Source organism: Thermothielavioides terrestris, chromosome 3, assembly GCF_000226115.1.
Source record: "Thermothielavioides terrestris NRRL 8126 chromosome 3, complete sequence".
In the NCBI taxonomy this organism is placed as follows: domain Eukaryota; kingdom Fungi; phylum Ascomycota; class Sordariomycetes; order Sordariales; family Chaetomiaceae; genus Thermothielavioides; species Thermothielavioides terrestris.
Window position 1 is genome coordinate 2,566,865 of NC_016459.1, and position 19,617 is coordinate 2,586,481.

At 58.4% G+C, this 19,617-nt stretch overlaps 7 protein-coding genes across 7 annotated transcripts; 3 read left to right on the forward strand and 4 right to left on the reverse strand.

The window, feature by feature from the left end:
* The first annotated feature begins 32 nt into the window (after nt 1-32).
* Nucleotides 33-2,513, forward strand: THITE_2117221 (histone acetyltransferase-like protein). Its single transcript, XM_003654271.1, has 2 exons — nt 33-1,368; nt 1,437-2,513. The coding sequence occupies exons 1-2, from the start codon at nt 157-159 to the stop codon at nt 2,379-2,381; spliced, it is 2,157 nt and encodes a 718-aa protein (XP_003654319.1). The 5' UTR covers nt 33-156; the 3' UTR covers nt 2,382-2,513.
* Nucleotides 2,514-5,342: 2,829 nt separating this feature from the next.
* On the forward strand, nt 5,343-5,836 carry THITE_2014962 (uncharacterized protein; the record flags this gene model as incomplete). The annotated part of the gene is made up of 2 exons (XM_003654272.1): nt 5,343-5,454; nt 5,547-5,836. Coding segments are annotated over 2 exons (402 nt in total), but the record flags the coding sequence as incomplete, so codon positions are not given.
* Nucleotides 5,837-7,610: 1,774 nt separating this feature from the next.
* Nucleotides 7,611-10,022, reverse strand: THITE_2117229 (uncharacterized protein). Its single transcript, XM_003654273.1, has 4 exons — nt 9,675-10,022; nt 9,213-9,565; nt 8,779-9,151; nt 7,611-8,710 (listed from the first exon to the last, which is right to left on the reverse strand). The coding sequence occupies exons 1-4, from the start codon at nt 9,700-9,702 to the stop codon at nt 7,905-7,907; spliced, it is 1,560 nt and encodes a 519-aa protein (XP_003654321.1). The 5' UTR covers nt 9,703-10,022; the 3' UTR covers nt 7,611-7,904.
* A 991-nt stretch (nt 10,023-11,013) lies between these two features.
* THITE_2089488 (uncharacterized protein) lies at nt 11,014-11,649 on the forward strand (the record flags this gene model as incomplete). Its single annotated transcript, XM_003654274.1, has 1 exon — nt 11,014-11,649. The coding sequence occupies one exon, from the start codon at nt 11,014-11,016 to the stop codon at nt 11,647-11,649; it is 636 nt and encodes a 211-aa protein (XP_003654322.1).
* Nucleotides 11,650-11,854: 205 nt separating this feature from the next.
* On the reverse strand, nt 11,855-13,722 carry THITE_2117232 (uncharacterized protein). Its single transcript, XM_003654275.1, has 3 exons — nt 13,592-13,722; nt 12,338-13,508; nt 11,855-12,262 (listed from the first exon to the last, which is right to left on the reverse strand). The coding sequence occupies exons 2-3, from the start codon at nt 13,283-13,285 to the stop codon at nt 12,056-12,058; spliced, it is 1,155 nt and encodes a 384-aa protein (XP_003654323.1). The 5' UTR covers nt 13,286-13,508; nt 13,592-13,722; the 3' UTR covers nt 11,855-12,055.
* Nucleotides 13,723-14,764: 1,042 nt separating this feature from the next.
* On the reverse strand, nt 14,765-17,422 carry THITE_2117236 (uncharacterized protein). The gene is made up of 5 exons (XM_003654276.1): nt 17,370-17,422; nt 17,063-17,291; nt 15,866-16,997; nt 15,175-15,803; nt 14,765-15,108 (listed from the first exon to the last, which is right to left on the reverse strand). The coding sequence occupies exons 2-5, from the start codon at nt 17,174-17,176 to the stop codon at nt 14,788-14,790; spliced, it is 2,196 nt and encodes a 731-aa protein (XP_003654324.1). The 5' UTR covers nt 17,177-17,291; nt 17,370-17,422; the 3' UTR covers nt 14,765-14,787.
* Nucleotides 17,423-18,741: 1,319 nt separating this feature from the next.
* Nucleotides 18,742-19,591, reverse strand: THITE_2117243 (uncharacterized protein). The gene is made up of 4 exons (XM_003654277.1): nt 19,308-19,591; nt 19,207-19,244; nt 19,056-19,132; nt 18,742-18,984 (listed from the first exon to the last, which is right to left on the reverse strand). Exons 1-4 carry the CDS (start codon nt 19,346-19,348, stop codon nt 18,853-18,855), a joined length of 288 nt encoding a protein of 95 aa, XP_003654325.1. The 5' UTR covers nt 19,349-19,591; the 3' UTR covers nt 18,742-18,852.
* Nucleotides 19,592-19,617: the final 26 nt, after the last annotated feature.

The window sequence follows — 19,617 nt, forward strand, 5'->3', positions numbered from 1 at the left end:
CGGGCCTTGCCGTGGCCATCCCTGCATTCCCGTCCTACATACATCGCTGTATCCCGCATGGTTGGCCGTGTGCAGCACCACAGTTAAAGCGCCATTCTCACGTTTGACTTGTATGTACGAGAGACCCAAACACGCGCGCGAGCGCGAGAAGCACAAATGCCGGCTCATCTGAAGCGGAAACGGCCCCACGGCGGATCGGAACCTCGCGCCGCGGTCACAGCCACGACACCGCCCGTCCCCGCAGTACCGCGCCGAGCGACGCGTCAGAGCTCGGTCCCCCCGCTCCCAGCTCCGCCAGACCCCGAACCGCGCCGCCGCCGCCGCCGCCTCGCTGCTGCCAATGGCCAGCCCGACGAGAACCCGCAGTATCCCCGTTCTCCGCGCGGGAAGGAGAACATGCCCGTGCACTCAGTGCATCCGGATCCCCGGCGACAGCAGCAGCGGCAGGAGGAGCAACTCGTCCAGCTTCCAGAGCAGCAGCAGCCATTGAAGCCCATGACTCGTTCGGCCCGCCACAACATTAGCGTTGTCTCGGGCCTGGAAGCTCCCCCCGCACGCCGCCCTCAAAGCGCCAATGCCAACCGTGCCACATCAGGCCGTACCCCGCCTCCAGCGTCTGCCGTCCCTGCACCAGCCCCGGATGTGCCCTCCTGGACAACGCCGATGGCCGTCAAGCCACTGCGAGGGAGGCAGGGGAGCCGCCGGGCTAGGATCGATCCACTACGCCAGCAGTCGGTGTCGGTGGGGCGCAATAAGCCGATAATTATGACGACGTCGCTCGCCCCGTCGGCTCAAACCTCCACGGCCACGAGCAACGCCTCGCCCAACCGAGGGGCTAGGGGAGCCGAAAGTGCCGGCCAAACGGATCGTAACATCGATAAGGTCGTGCTTGGCGACATCTGCTTTCGCGCTTGGTACCCGTCGTACTACGGCAAGGAGGTGCTGGGCGACATCTCGGGCAGCAGCACCAAAGGAGGCAAAGAGAGCAGGACCGGAACCAACGGTGTATCATCACTCCACGACGAAACAAAAGACACCACAGGCGGTGAGCGGCCACACGGGCGGCGCGACCGCGACCATCATCCGCCCATGCTCGACAGGCTTTATGTTTGCCCCTCATGCTTCAAGTACTCCAAAGAGCTCGTCACATGGTGGGAGCACGTTCGCTGGTGTGAGCGGCATGGCCACATACCGGGCGAAAAGATTTACACGCATCCGAAAGGGAAGCGGACAGTGCTGGTGCCGTCAGAACCTCCGCCGAAGCAGTGGAGGGGAAAGCGAGGCAACGTGGGGCATAGGATGGTTGAGGAGGTAGTGCAGGACGAGGGCGAATGGAGCATCTGGGAAGTGGACGGCGAGAAGGATGTGGTAAGTCTCCCTCCACGGGGCGTCTGGCGTCCTGGGTGTGCAAAGGGCAACATGCTTATTCGTCGCAGCTCTTCTGCCAGAACCTCTCGCTCTTTGCCAAGCTCTTTCTCGACAACAAGTCCGTCTTCTTCGACGTGACCGGTTTCAACTACTTCCTCCTCGTTTACACGCCACCCGCGCCTCCAACCGACCCCAATGCGGACGTCGCCGAGACCGTCCCACCGCGCAGCCAAATCGTCGGCTTCTTCTCCAAAGAGAAGATCTCCTGGGACAACAACAACCTGGCCTGCATCCTCATCTTCCCGCCCTGGCAGCGCAAGGGGCTAGGCTCTCTCCTCATGGGCGTCTCGTACGAGATCTCCCGCCGCGAGGGCCTGCTCGGCGGGCCCGAGAAGCCCATCTCGGACCTAGGCAAACGCGGCTACAAGCGCTTCTGGGCCGGCGAAATCGCCCGCTGGATCCTCAGCCTCGAACCGCAGCAGCAACCGCCGCAGCAGGACCCGTCATCCTTGTCCTCGCCGTCATCCAGCGGCAGCGCCGCCGAAGTGGTGACCGACATCCAAGCCTGCAGCCAAGCGACGTGGATCGCGCCCGAGGACTGCCTCCTCGTGCTCCGCGAGATGGGCGTGGCGGAAGATGCCGGCCGGGGCCCGCCGTCGCGGCGCACCGACGACGATGCAGCTCCCACTACCACCGCCGACACCGCCGTGACCCATACCAACAACAAAGCCACCGGCAGCAGCAGCAATACCACTAACCATCACATTAGCAACGGCCCGGGCCCCGCCGCCGGCGCAGCAACAGCAACAACAGGCGCAGCGGAAGCTGCTGCTGCTCCTGCGGGGGCGGCAGCGGGGGACCAGGTGCAGCGGGTGCGCATCTCCCAGGCGGCGGTGCGGGCGTGGGTGGCGGCCAACAGGATCAGCCTGGAGCGGACCTGCGATCCGGCCGGGTTTGTGGACGGATACGCCGTCAAGAAGAAGAGCGCCGCGGCGTCGGAGGAGCCGGCTTGAGTTTGAGCCGTCGCCGTTTATATGACGGGTTTGTTGCGTTGCGGAGACAGGGCAGCGGCAGCGTGGGCGTTACTGGGTGCTACCTCCTCCTACATCGTGGTTGTTCGGCGCGTGTTGCGTGCTTGTGGTTGCCCTCGGGGCATCATGAGCGTGAGGGTTTATTGGCGTTGGCTATTGGGGGACAGTACGGAGTATATACCCATTGAAAAGGAAAATCTGCTCGGCTGGAGACGACAGACCTTGATTTCATTGTTTCTCAGTGTATGTGGTGCGTGGTAATCTGTGATTGCCTGCCGTACACAGTAGACCACGCATCAACTGGGACTTTTAAACCAGGCGATCGACATGGCGTTGAGACTTTGCCCATCCGACCCTTCTGCAACGACAGCACTCCATTTCAGCAGCCGAGGAGTAGAAGCCCCCGTTTTTGATACACTGCCTTGTGCTACCGACCTGTCTCGTTGTCACTGGCAACGTTTCTGCTTCAGAGCAAGTCGGATGTAGCACATCAACCGTAGCACCAATGGAGTTTCTGGTTTGTGAAGCAAACAGACCTAACTTCCGGAATACCTAGTAAGCTCGATGCCCAGCGCCGTGGCATCTCCTGGACCAATTGCCTACACCGGACAGAACACATGTCCCAACACTCATGCAGTGTCAAGGGGTAGAACAACAGCAACAGCTCATGAACCCCAATGCATCGCTGAAGCCATTGTTTCGCGCACAGGGAAACCAACTCCCTGCGACGACTCCCATGGTTTTCAACCCAGGTTCCCTCACGCAAAGCAGCCCCAAGAGCCGACCTAAGTGACTAACCACGTGTGGACTTCGTCCGGAACTCTGAGTGACTTTGCCGATTGGTCGAGTTGGCCAAGGGCGGGCATCCTTCTGGCAGTGGCTCACAGAGTGGCAGACACTGGCGCAAGCCTCAGGAGCACTGTGGCTGGGGAGGCGAGCGAGGCACTGAGAGGCTGATAAGCTGACGGCATTTTTCAGGCGATCTACGTTAGGCCTAAGGTTTCCAGGTTCCGGGAAATTTTTTTAAGCCAATCAGCCAGCGTCCGGGAGATGCCATCCGCCCGCCTTGGCTGGATCTTAAAGAGGTCCCGCCAAGACTAATTTCGGCCAATTGTCGGCAATGTTTTTACAGCGTCAGTACCCCGCCAAGACCGCCAAGGGGTTTGCACTATCGCCACGGGTTAGCCACGGGTTAGTTCGCCGGGGGTGCGGGGGGCGGCGCCAGCCCCCCGCTGGTTAGGGTGAGGGTTATAGTTAGGGTGAGGGTCAAGGTTAGGGTGCGGGTTAACTTCGTTTTCTTTTTTTTTCAATTTGGTTGAGGTTTCACGAAGTTGCTGCTACGAGTCTTTGCAATTCTTCGTTGTTGATGTTGCTCGAAGTCGTAGCGACCCCGCTCCCTCGCGGCAATTTGTAAATACTTGTAAGCGGCAGGTTCCGAAATTAGTCTTGGCGGGACCTCTTTAAGAATAACCCCCGCCTTGCATCCGCGCAGACGTAGTGTAACGCATACAAACACGGGCTTGGGTCCGTTTGCCTACCTAAGGGGGGGTCGGGAGTCAGTTAGATAGTCAGCTATCTGACGCACTCGAGGTCGGCAAGACACAACGTTAACAGGAGAACGATTTAGGCGTCGAAGGCTGCTGGTTTATTGCCTCGCTTGCTGCTTGCTTCCCACCGTTTGAGCTTCTTCAGAACGTTGCTGCCTCAAACGGAGAGGCATTTTTTTAACTGATCCTGATCCATTTCGTCATGACCCGACCCCTGAGGGTTGATGTCGATTTTAAGTGGAATACCTGCCACGCTTCGACGACTAAGATGGCTGGATCTTAAAGAGGTCCCGCCAAGACTAATTTCGGCCAATTGTCGGCAATGTTTTTACAGCGTCAGTACCCCGCCAAGACCGCCAAGGGGTTTGCACTATCGCCACGGGTTAGCCACGGGTTAGTTCGCCGGGGGTGCGGGGGGCGGCGCCAGCCCCCCGCTGGTTAGGGTGAGGGTTATGGTTAGGGTAAGGGTCAAGGTTAGGGTACGGGTTAACTTCGTTTTCTTTTTTTTTCAATTTGGTTGAGGTTTCACGAAGTTGCTGCTACGAGTCTTTGCAATTCTTCGTTGTTGATGTTGCTCGAAGTCGTGGCGACCCCGCTCCCTCGCGGCAATTTGTAAATACTTGTAAGCGGCAGGTTCCGAAATTAGTCTTGGCGGGACCTCTTTAAGAATAACCCTAAGATGCGCTCATTCCGCGCTTGAGTGGGGCAGTGCGTGGGGGCTCACCAGGATCCTGGCTGAGACAGATGAGCCTCATGGCCTGAGACAGCAACTCTGGGCTGAAAATTTTCGGTGACACCAACACATGCCAGAGCTCCGTTTGCCGGTTGGATGATCTCAAAGCTCCAGGAGCTCCCGAGAAGCACTCGTTGAACGGCACCGTGATAGTGTAGCTTCGACGGACGCTAGGCTCATCAATTCTCCTCTTCGGAGGAAGTGAGCTGTTGAAAACGAGTTCAGGGTTCTGAGGATGCAGAGCCCGGAGCAGACCGCCCCAGCCGCTGGCGGGTGATCCGTCGTCGCGCGGCGTCCGAGATTGCCCGAGCCATTTCCCAAAGTGCCGCAGCAAAATTTTCCCCCTTCTCCTTCTTGTCGTCCAAGCTCGGAGACGTGACCCACCGCTGAGCTCCAAGTGGAGAGTTTCGAGCAACGGGCAGCGAATTGACCACTCATGTCGCTTGTTGGTGCTTCTTCATCCGTTGCCCGGACCAGCCCGAGGTTCCGCTTCCCCAGCTGACCACCTGTTCTTCCCTTCCGCCTTTCCCCTTCCCTCCTCTTTTTTTCCCTCTCTCACTCAGCAGTCGAGCCATCGCCTCTGCCTCAATCTCCAAGAGTATCATCGCCATCCCTCCCCGACCCGTCTTTTCCAACCCCTACGTACTCTTCCCATCAGTCACAATGGCCTCCACCCGTGTGCTCGCCTCGAGACTGGCCTCGCAGATGGCCACCAAGGCTGCTCGCCCGGCCGCCCGCCTCACGCTTGCCAACACCAGCAAGCGGACCCTGACCGGTGAGTTTGGCGCGCCTGTGCCGAAACCGTCATGATGCCATCGCGATCGGGGCCGTCGATCTAACAGGAAAATTTTTTCTGCCGTATCGCAGCCGCCAGCAAGGCCTCCCCTCTCCAGGCCGTCAAGCGCCAGCAGATGTCGTCCATCATCAATGCCACCACCCGCCAGGCCTTCGCTGTCCAGCGCCGTGCCTACTCCTCTGAGATTGCCCAGGCCATGGTCGAGGTCTCGAAGAACATCGGTATGGGCTCTGCTGCCATCGGTCTGACTGGTGCCGGTATCGGTATCGGTCTCGTCTTCGCTGCCCTCCTGAACGGTGTCGCCCGTAACCCTGCCCTCCGTGGCCAGCTCTTCTCGTACGCCATTCTGGGTTTCGCTTTCGTCGAAGCCATTGGTCTTTTCGACCTCATGGTTGCCCTCATGGCCAAGTTCGTAAGTATCACCGTAGCAATCGCAATGGGCTGAGGCCGGATCGGAACCGAATCCTAACCGCCATCCAGACCTAAACGCATCCTATCCCATATTCGGACGGCCTTGGCGCCGATGCCTCGTTGGGAGCGATCGATCGCCTGTACATATCGGAGACGCGGGGACGAGTTGGGCAGGGCGTGTACGAGAGGTTCATTTAGTCCAGGGCGGTTTGTCTCGCATCGCACAGACTAATGAGACGGGTGGAGGTGACCATGGGATAATGGCGGGAATCGCACCATCATAGACGGGGCCTTATAGAACCTAGATCGGGGAGAAACTTCCGGGGCCGATCCGGCTGCCTCGTCGTCGGCGCTGCCGGCGCATACCTGTAACATTACCCAAGGCGACTCTTTGCTTCTGGTTCGCAAGGGGAAAACACCATCACAAAAATTTCATTTTTGTCTCTCAACCGCTTCTCTCGTCCGGCCGGGCAAGAAATCAACGACCCAACCTCAGTCTTTGCAACGCAGCTGCAATCACTTGATGTTGCCTGAGTGTCACTGGACAACGGCATTGACGTGTTCCCCGCAAAGAGCCCGGGCAACAATTGCAAGAAGACAGCAGTACACGAGCGTTTTGAAAAGCGAACTCAAACTTCTCGAATTCCAGCCTTTTGTCAAACGCTCACCTGCGCTGACTCCACTTGGAGCGCGGGAATTTTAGACGGATTTGTGGCCCGCGATCGAGCGAGTTCCACTTTCTGCCGGGGCAGCGAGCGTTTCCCTGTGAACCTGTCGGCCAGGGGCGGGTCGCATATTTTATGCTGTCTTTCTGACGTCCGTGATGTCAAATTTTTGGTGTTGCTGTTCGTTCGTTTTCGCCAGAGTCAAGATTCGCGGCCAGAAGTGAGGTGAGGGGGAGAGAGATTGCAGCGACAGAACTGCCGAGCGGAGGGCTTCTTATTTGTGCAATTGTGCGCGCCTTCCCCCCTTCCAGGGTTGTTCCAGCTCGCGTGAGGGGGTGACCGGTTGCCTCTGCCGGGCCGCTCCTTCCGTCTCGAACTTACCCCTCACGACCAAGGGGTACCGATTAGTCAAGGTACGGAGCACTCTGGTTACCTACATTGCTCAAAACACACCCAGCCTCAGGAGAGCAGCGATCTGCGGTGCCTCTCTGATCTTTCTGAGGATGAGGCATCTTCGCTTCCTACGTATCCCGTTGCACTGCCGAGCCACACCACTCCGCCCAGCAACAGGTTGAGCCGCGACCAATGTTGTAGGCAAGGTCGGTTGAGCTACCGTGTACGGACCGGATAATGTTGCTCCGGGAACGTTACCAGAGGATAATGTTGCTCCGCGAAAGTTACTTGAGGATAAGAGTGTTTGAACGTTCTGTTCAACACCTGCAGAAGCACGAGAGCCAATGCCTCACCGCTCATACTACATTCGCTCGCCTACAAACTATTGACGTCCTACGGCGAGAGCAATCCATGGCAGTGTAGTCTGGGCCTGGCCCATCTACGTCAGATATGTACCCGTTTTCAGTGTCTACGGTGGACACAAGCGCGACTCCCGGATGGCCTACTATTCACGTCGCCAGGGGGCGAAGAGGTCGGGGTTCATGGGCGGGGGAGTTGTGGCCAACATCAACTTCGCTCGCCAATGCGTACCTCTGGGCCGCTTCACCATGACCGGTCTCAACTAGGGCCCAAATAGGTCAAGTAATAAAAATCCTACCCCGCGTCCCATTGTAGTGGTGCCCCGGCGACACAAGGGGAAGTACGCGTCGCTTACCATGAATCCAAGCCCGAGCAACAGGCGTACAGTCACCCTGCGACTGCTATCGAGAAGGATACATTTGGTCTTTTGTTTGCACCGCTACGGAACGGTGTCCCGCGCCCTGCGCCCGCCCGACGGACAGGACATTCTGCCAAGCAAGTCTACCTTATCTATTCCTCTATATCGCCCGCTTTATCCCATTACTCTTCATGAACCTCGTCTCTCATCCAAGCCCGGGCAGGGTTTGGTTTGTTTGTTTTCTACGCCTTGACCAGCAGGCTAGTACCCGTCATCTCCGGCGGCACGGGCAGGCCCATGGCCTCGAGCACGGTGGGGGCGACGTCTCCCAGGACGCCGCCTTCCTTCTTCAGGCTCCAGCCTTCGGGGGCGTTGGCCATGATGAAGGGGACCTTGTTGGTGGTGTGCGAGGTCTTGGGCTTGCCGTCGGGGAACTTCATCTCCTCGGCGTTGCCGTGGTCGGCCGTGATGAAGAGGATGTAGCCCTCCTTCTTGCAGGCCTCGTAGATCTTGCCGATGGCCTTGTCCGTGGCCGCGCAGCCCACGATGGCGGCCTCGTACACGCCGGTGTGGCCGACCATGTCCGGGGGGGCGAAGTTGTTCATGACGAAGGGGAACCTCTGCTCCGCCAACCGCTTGCAGACCTGGTTTGCAACGCCGTCGGCGCTCATCTCGGGGGCCTTGTCGTAGGTGGGCACGCTCTTGTTCGACGGCACGAGATCCTGCGACTCGTCGCGCGTCTCGAGCGGGAAGACCTTCTCGACACCGCCGTTGAAGAAGAAGGTGACGTGGGCGTACTTCTCCGTCTCGGCGACGTGGACCTGCTCGACGCCCTGCTTGCCGAGCCACTCGGCGAGCACGTTGCCCATGTGCTGGGGCTTGAAGGCAATCTCGAACGGGTAGTCGAGCTTGTACTGCGTCATGGTGACCAGGTTGATCTTCGGGTAGGGGAAGTCGGGCTTGGGAGACCGATCGACGTCGCCGAGAAGCTGGGTGATCTGCCGGACGCGGTCAGACCGGTAGTTGAAGAAGAATACGTTATCGCCGTCTGTGGAAGGTCAGTCAAAAATGTGCCAAAGACGTGGAAAAGGGAAAGGGAGCGGCGTGTAGACGCACCCTTGATGCGGCGCTCGTCACCACCGACAATAATGGGCTTCAGGAACTCGTCCGTCTCGCCCTTCTCGTAGCGCTCCTTGACGGTCTTGACCGGGTCGTCGCTCTGCTCGCCCTCGCCGAGAACCAGGCCCTTCAGCGCGATCTCGTTCCGCTCCCACCTCTTGTCGCGGTCCATGGCGTAGTACCGACCGACAACAGTGGCGAGCTGGCCAACGCCGATCTCCTTGGTTTTGGACAGCAGCTCCTCCATGTAGCCAGCGCCGGACTTGGGATCCGTGTCACGGCCATCGCCGAAGAAGTGAATGTAAACGTTGGGGACGCCATATTGCTTGGCCGCCTCGAGCAGGGCGTACAGATGCGTCTGCTTGGAGTGCTGAGGACATAGTCAGCGACAATTGTTCCAAGTATGCCGCCGCACCGGTTCCTGTACTGACCACACCGCCGTGGGAGATCAAGCCGCAAAGGTGAAGGCGGCCGTTGCCGTTCTTGACGGCCTCCATGACCTTCTTGATGACATCATTGCTGGCGAACTCGCCCTTCTTGATGGTCTGGTCGATGCGGACGACGTCCTGCCAGACCACGCGGCCAGCGCCGATGTTGAGATGGCCAACTTCGGAGTTGCCCATGAGGCCCTCGGGAAGGCCGACGGCGAGCGAGGATGCCTCAAGCTCGGTGTAGCCGGTGGGGCTCTTGGAGAACTCGTCCATGACGGGGGTGTCGGCAGCAGCGATGGCATCGCCATCCTTGGGGGACTCGTCCGAGGGGATGCCCCAGCCGTCAATCACGACTAGACGGCCGCAACAGGACCATGATCAGCCATCCCAGCTCCAGGTACATCAGGAGGTAGCAGGCGACTAGTGGGCAGTCGGGACGGGAGCGGGGGCGGCGGGACGTACTCAGGCAGGCCTTGTGGTCGGGAGCCATGGCGTCGGTGCGGGGCGTGTCTCCGGTTTGGTTTGGCTGGATGGTTTGCAGTGTTCTTCGGAAGACAACGAGCAGACAGTTTTCTATGTTCGCGCCAGGCGGATCCAGTTGCGAGGAAAATAGAGGGAGAGTAAGAGCCGACAGGTCAGTCAGAATGCGGGTTGCGGGATAAAGCCAGCGAGAAAGCGAAAAAAAAAGCAACCTGCCCCTGGCTCTGGATTGTTGAGACGGGATGGCGGGGTGCCCCGAGGGCCAGGACGCGGGGTTTCGTTCGTTATCTAATCTAGGGTGGTGTTACCGGAGTATGTACAGTGTTGGGAAAAGCACTGCCTGTACCATGAAGTGAGATGATCAACACTTCCAATCAACTCCAGTTCAAGAACGAGAATAGAACAACGGCTTGAGGCCAGATCACTACAATAACCCGGCTCATCGGCGCCACTAATTGCAGTTGCAGCTACTGCCGCCAATGTCACATTATAGGTTCCGCCAGGGGAACACTACCTGTCCAAGGGTTTCATAGCGACTTGATTACCAGGTAACTTACTCGCTCGGCACCTGAACCTATCTCACGGCGACCTAAATCATCCGAGTCCGGGTGAGAGTGGGCTGATTCCGAGTCCTCGCCGGGCTCTGGGGCCTGCTCTCGCGGACCGGGCTGCGTCAATACCACGGTTCTGGTCGGCCTACCCGTGCGGCAAGTCCTGCGAGGCTTGTATGTGTCCGGCCTGGAAAGAGCCAGTCTCAGCATTCTTTCTCATGATGTTTGAATGAAGTCAGGTTGCTGCTCAAGGCTAAGGTATACCTATCAACTATCCATACACTGCCAGAGCACAATGCTGAGGGCGTAAAATAGGACAGAGTAAGGGTGCAGCCCGCCAAAATTGTGCACGATACATCAGAAATGGTTGCGCTATATGACCATGTGTGGATGGTAATAGCGATGAATTCGTGCAAGATATTCTGGTTTGGGGCTCAATATATCAGCAAGTTCATATCCCAGACTTTTGAGAGGAATCAAGCTGCTCTGGTTTGTCAACAGCAGTTGTCAAAGATCAGCACAGTGCAGTATACAGTGCACCTCAACCATTGAGACCTGAGATGGGCACCTACCAAGCCTGCAGCACAACGCACCTGAATGATACGATACCATCCTGAACCGCCTGAACAGTGAGTTCTTCGCACACAACCTACCTTTCCTGACGCACACAATATTCTGGAGGCTTTACTAGGGAACAACCTAACTCGAAGAGCCAACCATCTTCAGACCGGAAATCACAGTCCCGCCAGTTCAAGAATCCAGCAACAATTATGGCTAGCCAGCCGCTGCCGACGGGCCTCTCCCCGGACGCAGTCGACACCCTCAGCGAGCTCACATGGTTGCTCACCCGCCTGCGAAACTCCCAACGGCAAACATCCGCCTCCACCACTGCACCCACAGCCGGCAACACAACAACAACAACAACAGGTCCCGGCATCCCTCCCACAGCCGCACCAACCGCCACAGCCATTTCAACCCCGACCCCAACATCAGGTCCGGTTCCCCCAGGCGTAACCGGCACCACCCCTCTCCCCACCACCACCGCCACCAGCACACAACCGCAACAACAACCACAACCCCACCTTCCACCCCAGCAACAGCAACAACAGCAGCCCCCCGCCGCCCCCTCGCCCGCGCCGGCGCCGCCAGTGACGCCCAAGGACGTGGCCGTGGCGGCAGACCGGATCAAGCACAAGCTGCAGCGGGCGCGGGCGGCGCTGGCGGGGGCGGGGGACGCGCGGCGCGGGGTGGGCGCGCAGGCTAGCGAGCTGCGGGCGCTGGCGGCGCGGCGGGCGGCGCAGGCGGGGATGCTGGCGCGGGCGCAGGCGGAGGGGCTCGTTTTCGTCAGCGGGGGGTCTACCCCTGGGACTGGGACGGGGGCGGGGGAGGGGATGGTGGTTGACTAGGTAGGACGGACGGTGAGGAAAGGAGGCGGAGGAGAGGAAGGGGGGGTGTGGTTTAGTGGATTTTATTTTGCGGGTCAGGTCAGGAGGGTGGCAGGATATGGAGTTGATTTTGCTGTGGTTCGGTTTCCTCAGGGCTGTCCGGGGAGTGTGCAAAACAGGAATCGTTATAGCGTCGAGGACGACGATGGGCTTGATGCATCGGGATGGCGTTAGGACAACGACGTAATACACTCGGGCACACACCAAACCACGCCAGACTCGGCTGCCCTCACAAACCAAGCGTCCACCCAGGACGGGAAATCATCGTTGGCTGTATCTAGCCACTGCAGCTGCTAAACAGGCACGCCCACTTTGCGGCGTTCACAGCGATGCTCCGTCTTAGAGAACATGTTTCACCAGCCCTTGCCTAAGTGCCCTTTCCGATCCCCAGCATCCGCAGCGTGTCGTCGACTGCAACCGCCGGGCCGCCCGCCAGCGCCTGCTTCCAGACATCGCCCGGGATGGCCTCCGACTCCGGCAGCAAGCTCCAATTGGGCGACGCCGTCGTCTTCAGCCACTTGAAGTCGTCGACCTGGTCAAACAGGTTGGTCTCGCCCTTTTCCTTGTCCGTTAACTGCACACAGACACTGTCAGCACATCCTTTCTCGCGAACAATAAACGAAATGGAAGATGGATCGGCCAAACTCACATAAGCCTCAGGCGCCCTGGCGAACCGCACGCCCTTGCAGTTCTCAATGATGGGCCGGCTGACGCAGTGCAGGTAGAAGACCACGTTCTCGCAGTCGTGGATGCGCACCTGGCGGGCGGCGACCACGACCGCGCTGTCGCGCACGCGCGTAACGAACACGGGCCCGTCGACGTGGCCGGCCGCGATGGCGCAGCCCGATATGTCGAGCAGCACCAGGCTCGCAAAGGGACTGCCTCCTGCCGCCGTGGTCGGAGCCGTCATGTCGATCACGCACCGGTTGAGGTCGAGCAACGAGCCGGCCGAGGTGGCGTGCGACGCCGACGCCGGCACAACGATGTGCACGCCGCTGTGGCCCGACAGCATGATGTCGCGCGCCGTCGAGAAGCTCGGCCTGCGGACGCCGAGGCTGCTGGCGCCGCTTCGGGTCTGGTTGGTGATCTCAGCGTTGTAGTTCTTGCTACCGGTGGCGGTGGCACTGTCGTTGCTCTTCAAGTTGTTGTTGTCATTGTCATTGCTGCTGGAGGTCGGGGCAGCACCAGCAGAGTCCTTAACATCTGCCGGCTTGGAAGTGGAGGAGGAAGCAGCGCCATCTGCGACAGGGTTGGCCGGGGTGGCAGTCGGGTTCAGGCGCCGGGTATCGGGTTTGGCTGTGGCCGCAGTGGCGTTGCCGGTGCGGTGCTTGAACTGGAAGCGGTTCCGCGGTGCGAACTGGGCTGTTGTTTTGTTGAGCTTGTCCCGGAGGTCCTTGACGGCCTCGGAGTAGGTGCGCTGGTCGTAGGCGGGCAGGAAGTCGGCCGCGTCGGCCACCCGGTTAGAAAGTTGAGAGATGCCGCTCAGGACGTGGTCGACCGCATCCTGCTGCTCGCCGCCAACAGTTGAGAAGCTGGGCAGCAGATCGATCTGCTCCTGGAGGCCTGGGATTATTTCGTAAGTAAGGTAACGGATCATATAAGTCGACTGGAGCGCCAGTGATGGACGTACTTGCAACCGAGATTTGGAACTGGCGATGGAATCGCTCGGGAGTATCCTCGGTCTCCATCGGGCTCGATGCGCCGTGTGCCAGTGAAATTTGGGATCACGGCGTGCGGTTCTCCGTCCTAGGTGCTCGCGATTGCTCAAGAGCAGTTTGTTGTGGAGTGTTCTTTTGGGAAGAAGAACGTGGCGGTCAAGCCTGAGAAACAATGTCAAGATCGGCTGCAGACAGAAAAGAAGAAAAAATTGCCTTTTCACTAGGATGCTTCAAGACATACATACCTATGCTCTCTCAAAGAAAATGAGCGGCCTAATGATCGTGTAAGTCTTCTCATAAGAACAAACGAGTGTGACGACATACCCCAGGTCCAACCCGCACGACGCTGTGAAGCAGTGTCCAATACGGACCGGGAGTACCTTTCAGGGTCTCGATAGCTTAGCGCTAGAAGCCCAACTCCACACAACCACGAGCCAAGGTTGCACAGGCATGCGGATAGGAGGGGAAGGTTCCAGCTAGTGTCGGTAGCGCAGCAAGTGGGGAAGGAATACACTGGGCGAGCTTGACCTGGCAACGACCGCGTTCAACTCGCAATCTGCTTGGACCCTGGACCTGAGAGATGGGACGAACTGGGAGATGCTTGCTCGGGTGTTTTTTGCAGCAACTGTCCTGCCTGCCTGCCACAGGTTGGATTTCCAGCCACGTAACGATGCGCATCATGCTGTGCTGTGGTCCTTGACCCCGTAACTTGCCCAAACTGTACCACGGGAGCCACATGGAGTTCACCAAGGCATCTAACTAACATTACCTTAACTACCCCGAGCAGTTTGGTTCTTTGAAGACTTCCCGGCATCCTTGGCCGAGTGCCATCTCCCCGCAGCTCCCCTTCCCCCGCACCCCGGCATCTGCACGAGCTAGTGTAGCTGCCGGGCCCCGAGCGAATGGGACCTCCTTGCTCAGCCCTGCCAAGCTGGGTCCGGACATCCCGGCCTGTGATCAACGGGCCCCGGTGACGTCGTCGTGCGTTTTCAGGGTGCATTCTGTCCCTGTGTGTGCGCTGAAAGCCCGTTGAGCTCCCGACCGATTCATGCGGGAAACCCGTCCGTCCCGTCTCCAGCCGAATATCCGCTTTCCAGCTGCCTAAATAAATGACTTGCATCGGAGAGAGCTCGGGGATCGACATTGGGATGTCGAGCCATCCAGAGGAGAGAGAGAGGGAGGGAGAGACATATCGGCCAAGCAAGGTTAGCAGGGTCGCGAAATGCAAAGATCGCCCCCCGCGTGCCAAGGTCAGCTACACACCATGTGCATACACTAGGGACCCTGCGGAGGTCGATCCCTGGAAGTTATCGCCGAATCGCCAGTTCCATCACCGAGCGCAGCTCAGCCCCCGAGGCACAGCACACACAGCTAAAAGGGCGACCTCACTCATAAAGAACATCTTCTTTTTTTACTCTAATTGTATGCTTAGATCAGATATCTACCCATATCCCCGCGCCCTCCGCCCGCCGTGGTTGCTGGGGAACTTATTCCCGTTCGCCAGGACGGGCACCTGCACCGGCGGCATCCTCTTCTTGGGCGTTGGCAGCGAGTTGACCGCGTTCCACATCTCCAAGACGCCGGCCCTCCGCGCCGGGAGCATGCTGTACTGGAGGCTGTAAAGGTTCTTGCGGTTCAGCGGCGGGACGAACTGGCCCGTGAGCAGGCACAGCAGCACGCGCGGCGCGAGGTAGTGTTTGCGGATCCGGTGGCCCATCTGGAAATACTGGTGGAACATGGCTTTGAAGCTCAGGGGCACCGACTGCAGGCCTGTCAGTTTGAAACTCCCACGCTCTCTTGAATGAAGCCCGAGTTCAGGTTTGCTTACCTTGAGGTATATTACGGAGGTCGAGGACTGTTGTTTGAGTGTATCTGTACTGGAATGTCTAAAGTCTGGGGTATCTCGAAGTTCAAAACGAATGCCTCCTGTGACCTGTGTCAGCCAGCGCTCCCCGCGACAGTCGGCTGGCTTGCCGCGTTCGTCTCGCCCCTTACCTGGGAGCCTCCCAGGATCCTTGATCCGAAGCATAAGGGCGAAAAGCGGGAAATGGTTCAAGCAGGAAAGCATGGTGTCGAAGACGGCCTTCAGAGAGATGATGACCATCCGCGCGATGGCAAAATTGAGGTAGAAGACGACCACCGTGGGCAGCAGAAAGGACAGAAGGGTGAAGAGGATGGTCCCGACGAGAAGCTGGTCCAGGTCGTAATCGCACGAGTCGATACGGTTCCTGAGCACGTTGTGCTTCTTACCCCGGAAGAGGTGAAACAGCGATATCAAAATATTCAGCTGCCAGTGGTAGATGCGGGCCGACGCGAGGTAGAACGAGTAGATGTGCACCGTCAAGATGGAGAGCATGTCCGAGAAGAGGGCTATCGGCATGCTGGCGCCGGCGAAGCTGGAGAATCCGATGAACCAGATGATGTGCGGGAGGATGGGACGCAGTGCCTCAATGCAGCCTGGGGGTTGCCGACGTCAGCGGTCGAAGAATATAGGCACCGCTGGGGGGAAAATGGCATACTTGACCAGTAGTCAATAACCCATAAGAACAGGTCTCCGAGGAACGCCGCTAGCTCGTTGTTCAGCTTCAGTCCCGCCGGCCAACCCATGAGCCAAGAGATGCTGCTCTGCAGCGCTTCGACGGTGTACTGGGTGAGGAGCTGGCTGATCTGCTCGGCGACCCAGCCGGCGTTGTCGATGATGTACGATCCCAACGCGATGCCGATAATCACGTCGTTGGCGACCAGCCAGAGGCTGTTGTAGAACCGGATGTAGTCTGGGTGGCTCGTTGTCACGCTCTCCCAGTCATTCTTCCTGAGCCGCAGCGTGACGTATTGCATCGGCCAGTAGCAGAACTGCTGCAGCCGGATCTCGACCTGCTGCGCAGTGGCCGAGATGTCCTTCAAGGCGGCGTACTTTGGCCGAGCCCGCCACTCCAAGATGCGCAGGAGCACCTCGGCCGCTACCCGGTGAGCCATCAACACCATGACGAACAGCCGCTTGATGACGGGCCAAACATAGACGGTGAACTGGTCCCATAACCAAACCAGCAGCATGTCCCGCGCCGTTGTCGCCGATTCAACGACCCTCTCCGAGACACTCAGGCTCCTCTTCGGACGCGTGCCGATGCGAGAGACGTTCTTCTGGAGCAGCTGCTCGAGTTCCCAAGCCCAGTTAATTTGGTTCACGATCGTGGCGAGAGCCTTTTCCTTTGCCGAGGGAACGCGCTTGAAAATGGAATGCTGCTTGAGCTTTTCGACCAGTTGCCTCTTCTGCTCCTTCGCCTTACGCTCCTCCTTCTCGTCGTCATCCTCGCTGCCATCAAGAGCCTCGTGCCTGAAGCTGTCGTGCTTGTCGCCCAGCGCAAGCTCGATCGGGTTCAACGAGATGTACTGCATTCTCCCGGGCAAAGGCCTCTCGAAGAGAATAAGTTGGATGCTCGAGGCTCGAGAACACGTGACGGCAGGGACGCGCCGGCCAGGACCTATCGTAACACGAATCCATGAGGGATCGAGCTCAACTGACTCGGGAGCGTTGGATAGCCCGAGCACATGGATCGAGGATTGACCGCACAGCTCATAGATGCGGCTGACGGGATGGGGAGCGTCACGGAGGAGGGCGCCGATCTTGAGAGCGAACTCAACATTCCGCGGCTAGCAAAGCGTCAGCCAGCAATGCTCCCATCTGTCGCGGGGGCATCAGGGCGCAGATCACACACCTCCACCTCTTCCAGAATCGCCAGGACGAAGACGTCCAGGTCGGAGTTCCTCCACCCCACCACCACCCCACGGAGGTCGGACCGCGGCAGGTCAGCGGGCCAGAACACGCGCATCAAGCCATCATGCTTTGGCATGTCAGACAGCAGAGGCGCGGGCAAGCAGCTAGAAAGAACCCCGCCGTCTCAGTTGTTCTCTGGCCGAGATGCCGGGCCCGGTCGAACGTGGATGCTGGGACGAGGCGGGATCAGCGGGGGACGATCCAGGGCAGGGCGGGATGAGAACGGAGCAGGGCGACATTTGCCATACCAGGTTCGTCTCGCGAGCGGCGAGGCGCTCCACGGGGATGAAGATAAGCAGGAAGGCCAGGCTGAGCACGGCGAAGCCTTTGGCGGCGCGAGCCTGCGCAGGAGCAGCAACGCTGGGTCAGCAGGGAGCAAAACCGACTTCCGCCAAGAGTCCACCAACTCACAACCACTCCGTAGTTCCAGGCGAAAATTGCAAGCTCATAGAGGCGGGTGACGAGGTCCCATCGAGCGGTGATGTAGCCTGCTACAAAGATGCCAAGAGTGACGACGGAGAAGGCGTGCATAGAATCATAGGGTCGCGCGGCGGGGCTGCGGGCTGCGCATTCCGCGGGGAGGAGCCGGAAGCAAGTCCTCGGACGATGCTGGATGCTGTGGCTCGCGAGCCACACTTCGTACGGGGCAGAGGTTGGGTTTTCGCTCGACGTGAGGGCGAACATGAAGCGAAGGGACACGCGGCCGTTGAGCGTTACCACGGGGAAAGGGGAAGCGGCTTGTGGCGGTTCCGGAATCCCAATCCTCCCCTGCATTTGCTGGTGGGGTGTCCTGTGCCGTGCCCCACTTTTACTAGCCAATCTAGGTTGTCGAGTGGGTGCTCACCACCAACTTGTCTACTCCGTACTCAGGTCTGTAACAGTGTTCAGCCGTCCACGCCCAACAGCCAGACGCCAATTCCAACAACCTGGAAGCTATCAATTACCATGGGCAAAATACCGAGGGTACTCACGTACTAGTTTCAACGTTTAAATCTCCAATAACAGCACCTCGATTCTTACTATCCGGAAGAGATTGTGTCTAATCAAGTCAAAACCAAAAGCGAACGAGGCGTTGACCCAGATGTTTTGTAACACAAGGATCTTGATCCTATGGGTGTTTCTGTGGAAGGGCCAGAACTCAGCTACCTACGTTCTTTGGCCCTGAGATGGTGGGACCTCGGTGGTTCTCCTTCCACATTGCAGAAGACCCATCCCATACTTCGAAGCATTATCCCTCCTGTACGGAGAAGAAACATGCGGCTGAATTTGACGCTCTCAACTCCTTCGCATGCTGGAGCAACTGCTTCCTCAACACTCGGCCCCGGCTCCCTGGACTTTTGGTCAGTGACACTGAGAACCCGACCGCCGGCTGTTCGGAGCTCGCCATTTCGGCTTCTGCCTTTTACTACATCCCTCGATGCATTCGGAATACCTCGCTTGCTCCGAGTCGCTTTGAGGTCATGTCGACTTGCTTGGACACAGCGTCCTTACTCCATCCCATGGAGTTAGCTGTTGCCGACAAGCAGTAGCTAGAAAAGTCTAGTTAGAGGTTATATGTGTATGACTTTAGACGGTTTCTTTGCATTGCGGCACAATGGTGTTGGCTAAGGAGGCCTCGGGAGACACATCTCTTGTTACCCTTTCAAGGTCGGACGTAGATTGAGTTGAGTATCGCTACAAACGCCGATTGTCTATTTACTGTGGTCCTGCTCCCTCTTCATGCAGAGAACGTTAGATGCCAACCGATATCCCCGGGTGCCGGGGCGACTTACATTTCTTCCTGCCCATCAGCGTCGCATCATTCTCTTTGTAGTCTTCCCGAGCTTCGTCCAACAACTTGTCTATCCCACGCTCCTTGAGTGCCTTCTGTGGATTCGGGTCTTGTCAGTGTTGCCAACGCGCCAGAAGCCGGCCGTTCTCCGGAAAAGACTTACTTGCAAGCAGGTACTATACTCCTTAAATAGCGTCGAGCATTCATTGTTGTCGGTGGTGCCAATCCCGCGAAGGTATTCTGGGGGGGGACTGTGAGCGAACGCGCTTCCAGTCTCAAACTAGAAGATGCTCTTGCCGAAGACGAGGACATACTTTCGCTGTACCACTTTAAGAAGCAAGTGTCGTAACGCCTTCACCACCACGAGAGCTGGTGAACAACTGACTGGAGAAAGAAGAGATCCTGGCCAACTCACTCCTTGAGCTCGTTACACTCTGGGGCCAGCGACTGCGACATGTTGGCTAGCTTCGATGATCCGTGACAAGGTTCCAGGCGAGACGTGATGCCGGGTGAACCGAGAGGACGCCGTCGACACTTTTCACCTAGCCGGCATGGCCTTCAACTTCCAGGGTCTCAGTAGCAGGACTCTCTGGCCGAAGTGCAATGCAGTCAATGTCGTTGCTAGGCACGCGCCCCCGAAGTCACCTGCCTTGTGTGTACTGTGTCTAGTAAACGGAATACGGATTACACGGTAAGCTTGCTGTCGCCGTGCAGACAGGACAACG

Bases quoted from the DNA above. Each gene is read 5' to 3' on its own strand.
- THITE_2117221 (XM_003654271.1), top strand. From the start codon at position 157: ATGCCGGCTCATCTGAAGCGGAAACGGCCCCACGGCGGATCGGAACCT. The intron at 1,369-1,436 runs GTAAGTCTCCCT...TATTCGTCGCAG, and splicing joins TGGACGGCGAGAAGGATGTG to CTCTTCTGCCAGAACCTCTC.
- THITE_2117229 (XM_003654273.1), bottom strand. From the start codon at position 9,702: ATGGCTCCCGACCACAAGGCCTGCCTGA. The intron at 9,566-9,674 runs GTACGTCCCGCC...GCGGCCGTCTAG, and splicing joins CGACCACAAGGCCTGCCTGA to TCGTGATTGACGGCTGGGGC. The intron at 9,152-9,212 runs GTCAGTACAGGA...CTATGTCCTCAG, and splicing joins TGATCTCCCACGGCGGTGTG to CACTCCAAGCAGACGCATCT.
- THITE_2117232 (XM_003654275.1), bottom strand. From the start codon at position 13,285: ATGATCCGTTACCTTACTTACGAAATAATCCCAGGCCTCCAGGAGCAG. The intron at 12,263-12,337 runs GTGAGTTTGGCC...GTCTGTGTGCAG, and splicing joins CCAGGGCGCCTGAGGCTTAT to TTAACGGACAAGGAAAAGGG.
- THITE_2117236 (XM_003654276.1), bottom strand. From the start codon at position 17,176: ATGCGCGTGTTCTGGCCCGCTGACCTGCCGCGGTCCGACCTCCGTGGG. The intron at 16,998-17,062 runs GTGTGTGATCTG...ACGCTTTGCTAG, and splicing joins CGATTCTGGAAGAGGTGGAG to CCGCGGAATGTTGAGTTCGC. The intron at 15,109-15,174 runs GTAAGCAAACCT...ACAGGCCTGCAG, and splicing joins CCTCCGTAATATACCTCAAG to TCGGTGCCCCTGAGCTTCAA.
- THITE_2117243 (XM_003654277.1), bottom strand. From the start codon at position 19,348: ATGTCGCAGTCGCTGGCCCCAGAGTGTAACGAGCTCAAGGA. The intron at 19,245-19,307 runs GTGAGTTGGCCA...GTGGTGGTGAAG, and splicing joins GAGTGTAACGAGCTCAAGGA to GCGTTACGACACTTGCTTCT. The intron at 18,985-19,055 runs GTAAGTCTTTTC...AATCCACAGAAG, and splicing joins AGTATAGTACCTGCTTGCAA to GCACTCAAGGAGCGTGGGAT.